This window comes from Orbicella franksi, chromosome 4, assembly GCF_964199315.1.
Source record: "Orbicella franksi chromosome 4, jaOrbFran1.1, whole genome shotgun sequence".
NCBI classification, from domain to species: Eukaryota; Metazoa; Cnidaria; class Anthozoa; order Scleractinia; family Merulinidae; genus Orbicella; species Orbicella franksi.
Genome location: NC_138148.1, coordinates 27,048,977 through 27,059,636, shown reverse-complemented (window position 1 = coordinate 27,059,636; position 10,660 = coordinate 27,048,977). Strand labels below are relative to the sequence as shown.

At 39.1% G+C, this 10,660-nt stretch overlaps 2 protein-coding genes across 2 annotated transcripts in view; one reads left to right on the top strand and one right to left on the bottom strand.

Annotated features, from left to right (window-relative positions):
- Positions 1 to 87: 87 nt before the first annotated feature.
- Positions 88 to 7,227, bottom strand: LOC145483792 (uncharacterized). The gene is made up of 8 exons (XM_081462339.1): positions 7,172 to 7,227; positions 6,812 to 6,956; positions 5,510 to 6,106; positions 4,037 to 4,146; positions 3,740 to 3,904; positions 2,737 to 2,892; positions 2,186 to 2,298; positions 88 to 1,892 (listed from the first exon to the last, which is right to left on the bottom strand). Exons 1-8 carry the CDS (start codon positions 7,172 to 7,174, stop codon positions 1,529 to 1,531), a joined length of 1,653 nt encoding a protein of 550 aa, XP_081318465.1. The 5' UTR covers positions 7,175 to 7,227; the 3' UTR covers positions 88 to 1,528.
- Positions 7,228 to 7,434: 207 nt separating this feature from the next.
- The window catches only part of LOC145485114 (striatin-like), a 29,409-nt gene continuing 26,183 nt past the window's right edge, over positions 7,435 to 10,660 (top strand). The window contains exons 1-3 of the mRNA XM_081463790.1: positions 7,435 to 7,633; positions 7,721 to 8,013; positions 10,365 to 10,468. Coding sequence (XP_081319916.1) covers positions 7,849 to 8,013; positions 10,365 to 10,468 — 269 coding nt within the window. The 5' untranslated portion in view covers positions 7,435 to 7,633; positions 7,721 to 7,848. The remainder of the gene's footprint in view (positions 7,634 to 7,720; positions 8,014 to 10,364; positions 10,469 to 10,660) is intronic.

Genomic DNA, 10,660 nt, shown 5'->3' with positions numbered 1-10,660 from the left:
ATTTGAAGGGCCAAAGTTTACTGACGTTGCTGGTGCGTGGAAGGCGAACGTGAGTCACACGCGTGAAAGGGGAACGTGAGTCACACCCGCGCAAGGCGAGTCCTAGGCTCACTCGTCTCGTGCTCTATCGGGTACCCGCGAACTTCTTTTTCCCACACCCAAGTTCAGGTCTCTTCTATTGCTGTAACTAATTTGCTTAGTACAGTGGAAGAGGAGAAAAAAGTCCCCCAGGAATGGATAGCTGTTCGATACCACTGATTGCATGACTGACCCTACAGACAACTATAATGTTCTTTCTGCGGCCTGTGTGTAGACGTTTAGAAGCTTTTTCCTTTGTTTCACGCGGAAAGTGAAATAAAGAAAATAGACTGTGCACGTGGTTTAAACTTTTTTCCCGTTCTGCTGGCAGCTTTATTTCGCTCTATACCCCACTGGGGATCCTGGTCCAGGTGTTATTTTAGCATTTGCCTAGTCTCTAGGCCTCGATATTTCGACTCGATCAATCTTTGTCGCGTCACGTGGTCCGAGGCAAAAAGTTTGTCTCGGATACGTCACCAAAACCAATTGACCCTGGAGGCCTGGTAGAAAGCCGTACAGGAACCAGGCAAGGTTAGTATGGGAGTAATACAAAGAAACAGTGAAAAAAAAAAAAAAAATGGTAGGAGAGGAGTGCCGCGCGAAAAAGCTTCCTACACCACTCCCCCACCCCCCACCCCCACCCCCTGTGTACTGTGGATCATGATTCAGTCTTGATCCTCTCTCGTGGATCAAGCGTACGAGAAGCGAGAAGCGAGAAACACACGAGCGAAATAAGCGGTCGACGATTAATTTCGAAGAGCTGCAGTTCGCAACCAAGGCACGCCAAGAATGAATAAACACGGGGGCTCAATTATTTTGTAAAGCTCGAGATTTTTTTTCACTTATAACGGTTTGTAACATTACAAAGCGTAACGTATTCTACACAACAAGACAGGTAGGTGGTCCTGACATGCTTTACAAAGCGTAATGTAACATAACGAAGCACGAACAACGCGCACATACCAAAACAAAACGTAACGTAGTCCACGTGAGCACGTAACATATATCACACAACGTAACGTTCAGAGCATAAAGTATTTTACACAACTAGGCGGGCGGGTGCTCTTGACATGCACTACAAAGCGTAACGTAACAACGAAGCACAAATAACGCGCACGTGCCATAACAAAACGTTGCGCGGTCCACGTAAAACACATAACGTATTCCACACAACGTAACGTACAGAGCGTAACGTGTTCCACACAACTAGGCAGGCGGGTGCTCGTGACACTCACTGTAACGTACTAATGTAACAACGTAGCGAAGCAGAAAAAGCGCGCACATGCCATAACAAAACGTAACGTATTCCACGTAAAGCACGTGTAATGTAACACAACGTAACCTGGCCCACATCCAGGAGCCATAACCGCCATACTCCTACAAAGCGTAGCTAACGAAACATAACGCGTGTGTGACGCAACGCAGAAGTAACATTTCGGCGAAGTCGAGCTTAAGGACAATCCACCGCATTGTCAAGAATCGTTTTACAACGTTTCTGCAAATCCTGTTTGCCTTGCTGATCTAGTAACGAAAGTTGCCGTGACCTTCGAGTTCTTCTCTTTTTCTTGCAAGTCACTCCCTTACTATTTGAAACTCCTTTATCAAGTGTTGTAGAGGATTTTATCCTTACACTAACACTTTCACCGACTCTCTGCAACTTCAAGATTTTTGGTTTCTGTCCTATAAGCGATGCTTTCTTAACAGCTTGAATTCCTTGCCTGACAGATATTGTGATTGTGGGTGTTGACCTGTCCACATTCGCTTTCATCAATGGTGCAGCCAGCGAACAAGCATACGCGTAATCCACCGCACATCTGCAATTAAAACTGAGTGATCAGCATCTGACTTCTCCTCACTAAATCTATACGTTGTCAGACAGGAAAGTAATGAGAAGCTTTCAAAATGATGGGGATTTTTGTCCCCCATGAGGGCGTGGCTGGTCAGATACCCCCTCCCCCAGTTAATTGCTCGTGCAACTGGTTCTCACCCTATAGGTAGAAAAAATGGCAAAAATGGAAAAAGTTGTCAAAAATGAGGAACAAAACATTTCAAGAGGAGTGGAGGTTAATTTCATTGTGACGGCAAGAATCATTGAAAGTAGACTTACAGTTTCTTTGCAAACACTTGCTTTTCACAAGCCATCACTTCTTGCGCAACTCCAGTGGTAGATAAGGAAGACTTCACGATAATGGACCACATATGAGAAATACACTGCCGCACCTGAACACAAACAAACAAAATTAGACTTCTGACTAGGCCATTGTTAGCTTGAAACTGAGGTGCTCTTCTTGTTTGTGGCAGGGAAGTGGTTAGTGTGCTCGACTCTGGATTGAGTGGCCTGGCTGGCAACATTGCACTGTGTTCATGGGCAAGACACTTTACTCTTACAGTGCCTCTCTACACCCAGGTGTATAAATGGATACTGGCAAATTTAATGCTGGGGGGTAACCCTGCAGTAAAATAGCATCCAATCCAGGGGGGAGTAGAAATACTCCTAGTCGCCTCATGCTACAGAAACCAGAGATAAGCGCCAGTAGAATATGCTGCCCACTACATTGACCAATCACAGTACGTGTAGAGAAGAATTAGTAGAGAAATTAGACCAATGAACATTAAATGACTCGCTTACAAAATGAAACAAAAGTACTTGTTACTAACCCTGACTGGCCGTGCACCCCAATCCAGCATCTTCTTTTCTGCCTCCACTGGAGCGATATTACAATTTGTGAAGAAAGCAATCAGAGTGTCTGCCATTAAACAAGAAAATGCAGTTGGTCTCCATCGTGTCTCGGCTGGCTCCGCACAGAAGAAGCACTATAATGTAACATAAGAGAGCAAGACAGGTCCAGATGTGCTTATAAGAAAAGCTGGAGGGGTGGGTGGGGTGAAAGTGTCATAACGTGTGTAAGGGAAATCTTTTCTTCCAACAAAAATGAGTACCCAGGCCCCCTAGGTCCCTCCACTTTAATCTGCCACAGGAGAAAACAGAGTTAAGTTATGTTACATGTATGTAAATGATGTAAGGTAATTTTTCATCGTTTGTAAAGAGATACTGTGTGCTCAAGGGAGTGGAAGGGAGAGGGGTTTACCAAAATTTTCAGTGGAGGTGTACAGCATACTCCTGAAACCCTATTACCCTGTTTCATGCCCGAATATGCAATTTTCCCTACCCTATTTTGGTTCTGCCCCAAACCTCTCTCCTCTGCAAGGCCTCTTTTGCACTGCCTTGACCCATTATTCAATTTCCCATAGGAAGCCTCTGCAGAGGGGAGAGGCCCCAAACTTAAATTTCTTGTTCCAAACTCCCAATTTAGGTCAATTATGGTTCAAAAATCACACCATTTGGCCCCACCCATATCTATTTTGTTTTCATGAGAAACTTTCCCCATCATGTGTAATCTTGCCTCGTTAATATTTATTGATGGACACACACTTCTTTCACAACAAATAAGAATCAAATTTCACCAAACTTTCACTTATATGTGTACTTTCTAGTTACTCTGTTTTTGTAAGTTTTTGCGATTTTGGAGTGATTGATTGATTGCATGCATGTGTTTTAGTTGTTGTGACCGGCCAGATTCTACATGTTTACAAGAGTTAATTAACTTAAATCAAATTTCACCCCGCTGCCTTTTCAAACTAGAAACTTCACATCACTTACCTGCTGCACTAAGAGATAAAAATATGGCCGCAGTCTGTTAAAGTTCACTCGTGCAAAATTCACATTCAGGGAGTAGCTTGGTGGTAGTTGAGCCAGCCTTGTTTTGAGTACTTGGCAAGTGTTCCAGTGAGCTTTACGCAAAAGTTTTAATCTTTTCTTTTCCACCTACAAAAGGTCACAAATAAAAGTATGCAAAATTTAATTAATGAGTTCTCAATATAAGTTTAAAATTTATAAATAAAAATTGCAGGCTAGATCATTTCCAATCACCTCCTCTTGACTCTAAAAATGTTATACCTTATTGTGTGGTTCATTTTGAACTTGAAGCTTCCCTCTCACTCGGTCATAATAAGCTCCATATTGTTTATAACTCTGATCAGTGTTGCTCTGGTATCTCCAGTCATTTCCTACAAATAGAATTCAACATTTTCAAGGGGCAGCATCATGCTGTTTTCGCATCAAAGTTCATTTCAAAGCTTTTTGCCTGCACTGAAAATCAACTGCCTTCATGCTAAAAACTTTGAATTCATGAAACCTCTGATGGCTAATCGTCCTAAATTACCTCACATTACAGACGTGTTAACATGCTGGGATTACACAGTAACTCTGTCTAATGGTATTATAAGCCCATGGCATGGTATTATTTTCCATTTCCTTATGCAGAAGGCACATATACCACTTAAAGTGCCTATAATGTCAAAATGTTTTTTTGCTCATCTAATTCTACATTTCACCTAATGAACTTCTGCGATTTGGATAAAACGCATTTTTTTAATAAGTTTTTAAAGGCGTTCAAATTTGCCGCCATTTTGGTCCACCATTCGCACCAGTCTTCCTTGGTTTGAAGTGAGTCGTGACATAGGTTCAGGAACATGTGATTTGGTTCATGACTTATCTGACTTGAAAACAAGAGAAAATTTTGCTTCAGAGTTGTCTACATTATTTTAGTTGAAAATGCCGGAAAGGTGCATTGCTGCTCTTTGTAACAATGTTAATGATCCCAGAAACAACATCAGTCTTCATTGTAGGTTCCTGAACCTACGTCACAGGCATCAGTCTCAAGGCCATTTTGAGCACGTTATTCTTGTGACCAGCGGCAGGGGTTGACCGCACGAAAATAGAATTTTGAACTTTGTAAAGATTTGTAAAAAAATTGCATTTTATCCAAATCGAAAAATTTTTTCGGAGAAGCTCATTAGGTGAAATGTAAAATTAGATGAGCAAAAAAAAGTTTTGACATTATGGGCACTTTAAGAGATAGAAAACATTTTTCTGTGTTTCTTTTGAGTTTCTAGAAACATGAGTGAAAGTTTGAGAGAACGAGAAATGCTGTCAGTGGGACCCCACATGCCGACCTGTGGGCAAGCATTTACACAACTTTTTAAAGTTCTACCAAATGTCGAGGAGTGTTAAACTGAGGTGTGAAAAAGAGAGAAAAAGCACTTGTTTATTTCAATTTTCCAAATGTAAATTTAACCTTTGCTCATGATGCGATTATATAAACAGCTTGTGCTGTCCCTGTGTTCCTACACGTATCAAGTTATAGAAAAAATGCTTCTGGTGCACCCTATCCTATGGTGTGTTTCTAAAATGTTACTAGATAAGATTTATTATTTGCTATAGTGTTAGGTGTTTATTACCTAGCACTACAGGCATCCAATTGATGCATCATTATATAGAACACAGAGCACAAAGAGTTATATGTAACTGTTGCCATTTTTTCACACATTTGTTAACATATTAATATGTTTTTAAACGTTTAGTACAAACCTTTGGCTTGCCTTTTTGAATGATACACAAATTCAAATCTGTATTTTCCCTGATAGATCTCTTGTACCATTCTATCCACTGTTTTTTCCAACTGTTGCGCAGTCAAATTTGCATTAACAGGGGTGGCCTCTTCAACTGTACTGTACTCTGAATCATTTACTGGCTTTGTGGTGTTCACACTAAGATCCTGAAAATTTGAAATAATTGTTGGTGATCTTGAAGATCTGCTTGAGGCATGAGTAAAACCAAGGTCAGGATCAGTCTGAATGTCGTCAGACATATCTTGAACCAAAGGCTGTGCCATTCCAAAGGTTTCATCTTGTGTATAGCATCCTAGGTTCTTTGGCATTTGTGAAGCAATGAAACCTTGTGAATATGGCAACCCACTCTCTGTTGATTCCAAACCAGTGTTATCATTTCCTATATATGCAGTACACTTTGTCTGATGAAAGCTCATTTCAATGGCTGGGAGATTCTGTCTTTCTTCTCCTGACGGTTGACTAGTAATGTTTCTCTTAGAAGATGGGTAGCTGTCAAGAGATGATGAGTACGGGGGAGGTGACATTGGCAAAGGTGGTAACCTTGGATACTCTTCATCTGGAACATGAAAGTGTTGAGTTTTTTTCATCAACAAAACAGAAAGTAAGTGACTTCGAGCAAGCTGCGCATATTTTCATGGCTGATATTAAAAAATAGCTATCTGTCCAAAGCAACTATTACATGAGCAAAGTAGCACTGCAATAAAAGAAATGCATTCACAGTTTTCCCAGAACAAGTGCCTGCTTAGACTTTTAAGAATCTTTTAATAATTGGCCTATGCAAAGAGAGCTAACATGGAAACTATCAGTAAAGAAGTAATGAGAAGGAGGTGGACATGATTGGACATGTGCTGCAAATGGATAAGACATTCCCTCCCATGCATTGCAGTGAAGTGGGCACCCGAAGGAAACCGCAAGAGAGGAAGGCCTAGAGGGAGTAAAATTTCTGGCCCTACTCTCTGTATGAAAAAATGGCAATAATGAATTGCAGTTCAATTCAGCTTAGAATACGTTTGTTTACATATAAGGGGAATTTCCAGGTTTTTCAAGAGATCTGTACAGTGGTTTCATTAATGGCCGGGCACCGGGCAAATTGACCGGCTGTAAGGGTGATTTTGGTTGCCTGGTTTGACCATGGAGAGGAAAGGTTTTCTTGTAAAGAAGTTCAATTCAAAACGTTCTGCCCGCCTGTGAAAACCAGTTGCCCTGTTGCTGAAAATGTTAATGAATCTTTGGTCTCCCTCGGGTTGGTAGGCCGCTTTACCTGGCAAAGGTGGTGTCCAGTGAGACTTTTTGCATTTTTTCTTGAATCGGCATCTGCCATATTTGATGAACAATAAACACATCTCATTTCCAAAGGAATCTAAAGGAATAGGTATTCCTGATTTGGTAAATTTCACTCCAGTCGACTTGAAAGAAGAAATAAACAAAACAACAATCACGTTAAAATGTAAAATCTTGTGAGAGATCAGCTGGGAACTCAGCTTGCATAATCTCAAAACTATTTTGAAGTGTTCAACGATCAAAGTACAACGTTATAAAAGATAGCAAATTTTAAAATACAATTCCGTTTAATAACATTTATTTCTTGTAATCTTGAAACAAAACGACCTCTGATACTTACCATGCAAATTTTAAGTCACTTTCTCCGCCGCGATATGAAAACAGTCAGGCGACAGCTCACGAAACATAATGTCAATTTACATGAAGTGCACCACTGACCAATCAAGGGGAAGTAACTCAAAAATGGAATTTACAGCGTAATACTTGAAAAGTTGGCCATGAAATTGTGATCTGTGTATTTATTTGTAGTGTATCATCTGCTAATTTCGAAAAAATGCTGTATTTGAGTATTTATAACCAAACCTTCCTTAATTTTATGGAGAGGTCTTAAATAGTGCGGGCGCGATATTTAATCTTCGGATAATCTTCGGTATCGTTTCGGTAATGCTCGGAATTCGGTGTGCAGGAATTTGATAGGGTGATGGTAGAGAGAAGATGTCATGTGATCTTGAATGAAAGGCAATCTGAGTGCCTTCCATCTTTGAGGGGGGATTATCACCAAGAGAGCGGTTTTTTCGACGGAGTAAGCTTCTACTTTTAGTCCATTACAAGAGAGAAAATATTTTCAGCGATATCCTGTGTTTAAGTACCCCCATTGCTTCTGTTGTAGGAATTAAAGAGAGATCGAATGACGGTTTCCTTGGCGCCTTCGGAGTGCCCCTTGCACTGCCGATCCATTGTCGCGTGCTAATGTAATGGCGGCTTTCATGGAGTAAAAAGTTGTAGCTTCAAGTTGACATGGAAAACGACAATGGTGGAAAAGTTCCGGTTTCTTCTCAAATCCAAGAGAATGATTCAGGAACAAAGTATACAATACCGGGCATTTTACATTTTATTCAACATGAGTGGGCCAGATTTGAAATGGATCGAGCACATTGGGACGTGGAGAAAGCCGAATTGCAGGTAAGCTTGAAATAGCTTTATTACTGCTTCTTCGTAGCTTTTAAATGTGAAATACGACCTTCAAACCATCCGTTAGTTGCTTTCCTTGTTTCATCGTACCGGTGTTCACGGGCTAAAAAGGTTGTTCGAAACCTTCGGCTATGCGTAATTCTCGTAAATGACCTTCGAAGTTGAGCTTAGCTGCGTAGTGTTATGATCCAATTTAAGGTTTACTTCCGAAATGTTTTCTAAACGTTTCGTCGCCGAAAGTGAATTGCAACAGTCGTTATTATCATGTTCTGAGGAAAAAGCTTGATTTTTGGTAGTAGTAAGGTATGAAATTGTGCTTGTTGATTGGAGAACCCAGAAATATCCGAACTCCCAGCTTCTAGTCTCTAGTTAGTCTTATCTTGAAATCTTGCGATCAAAGGCTTGTTCAAGGAATCTTGAGATATTGGGCTATAAAAGAAACTCCTTCAAAACAGGGTTGATTATGTTTAGTTGAATTTAAGACCCTGACTTTTCGATCTTGTCCGGACAAAGTGTGCTTTCAAAGGCTTTGGAAGAAAGGCTATCAGAATTGTGTTATTATTTTGAATTTCGTCCGTCTCGATCTCGAATGCTCTTTCGATTGAATTTCCTGAAAGTTGTACGTTCCTCGTTTGACAAAGACAGATCGATGAACGATTTTTGTAGGTGCGTATGTTTGCTTGGTTGTATCAAAGATCCAGAGCTTAATCGTTAATTTCTGGATGTTTATGTTTTAGTAAAAAATGGTTTTGTTTCAAGTTGATTAAATATGTCACATAGACAAGAGCCCCGCTTGTACACAGCTTGTGATCATTTCTTTGGAAAAATATTAGTGATGTCTGGCATTATAGGAATATATACATCCCATCATTTTATAAATTAGTATGTATTTATCTCAAATTTCGTGTTATATGATAACTAGTAAATTCAAACCTTGAGACACGATTAATTCAAATCTGATATCAGTGAAGTCTAGGTGATATTTTAACACTTATTTATCACTTTATAAAGGTTGCCTTGCCTGTGCCTTTAATAATTTTGTTTACAAACAACAGTATACTAAATACTTCACAATGTGGAAGTAATCAAACTAATGACCGATGAAATATCACACAATGCAAGAGTCAAGGTGACTTTCTTTGTGTAGAAGAGTTATCTCTGATGTGTTTACATGCAAATGAATAATTCAGTATCACAGGTAGTTATGGATCACTGATCAACTCCCAATGTCGATACCTGTTGCTTTCAACCATCATTATAGAAAACTACTGTTCACTTGTCATTGAAATACCTGGCAAAGAAATTGTATATTTATGTTTAGTATGTGTCTGGTCCATTCTTATTAAGCTGCCTGTTAACAATCATGAAAAAATTAAATTTGTAATTCTGTCAATCCTAAATTTTTGGCTCAATAATGTATTTGTTTTCATGACTTACGTGAGAGCATAGTATTGCCACCTTTCTCTATCCTTCAATTTTCTGTGTCGGTATTTTATCGTTTGTGTAAAGACTTCAGAACATTACTTCCTTATTTCAGCTTTAGACCCTTGTGCCAAAAACTTAACTGAGAAACCTGTTTGGTTTTTTTTAATACTTTGTGGTAGTTCTTGTGTTATGCATGGGATGAGATATTTTTGCTGTTATTGTCATAACTGCTTGTAATATTTCTCATTGATAGTTTTGTAATCATGAATTTAGAAATAGCCTGATGTTCTTGATGTATATATTTATATTATTATCACTTTCACTTTTTGAGAGATCTAGAGCATACCTGCCAACTCTCATGCCTTGGATGTGAGTTTCACCCATGGGTGTGAGTCTCATTCCTTCAGGTTGAAAACCTCATTCTCATGCCTGTTTACACCTATGGACCAAAATCACACACTTTGATGAAAGATTTGAGCTATTACATGCTTTAGAAAAATATTATGTAAATTGGACCAATAAAAAATGTCTAATGTATTAACTGTAAACTTCCCCTAATTCTCCCATTTTCAAGAGAAAAGTCTGATTGCTTTGTCTTTGGTGAATCACATCCAACTGGGGCCATAAAATGTTTGAAATGCTTTCGAAAACCTTTGAAATGTCCTTGGAAATTTCCTTTGAAAATCAAAGCTCTCCTAGGATAAAAACAAACATGTGTACAATTGTTTGGAAAATACTAGAAGCAAAAAAAGTACTTGCTTGTGTTAGATGTATATTTCATTCAGTGGTTGTGTATAGTTTCATAAAGAATGTACACGCTGTCAAGGTTGAGCACAGTGTGGTTTAGTTTCTTGGTTTCCAGCTGTTAAAGAATGGTTTCATTTTTGTACATAACCTTGTAATGTCTCAATTTCTAGGCACGTATTGCATTCCTACAAGGAGAAAGAAAAGGGCAAGAGAATCTTAAACATGATTTAATTAGAAGAATTAAGATGTTGGAATATGCTCTCAAACAAGAAAGGTAATCTTTTAATAAACTTTTAGGTCACTACATGTTGCTGATGAATTTTGATACTACATTTAATCAGTGAATAATCGCTCTTGGTTAATTAAACTATATTTTTACGATAACTGGTGAAATTCTTGCCCACCCATTGGCTAATTTTCATTATCGATAAGCAGACAGGCACATGAATTTATAATTTATGCAATG

What these genes read in the sequence shown, in the direction of transcription:
- LOC145483792 (XM_081462339.1), bottom strand. An exon ending in CTGGACACCACCTTTGCCAG is followed by an intron (nt 6,107 to 6,811) that starts GTAAAGCGGCCT and finishes TTCATGTTCCAG; the next exon opens with ATGAAGAGTATCCAAGGTTA. An exon ending in TTTATCTCTTAGTGCAGCAG is followed by an intron (nt 2,893 to 3,739) that starts GTAAGTGATGTG and finishes GTTACATTATAG; the next exon opens with TGCTTCTTCTGTGCGGAGCC.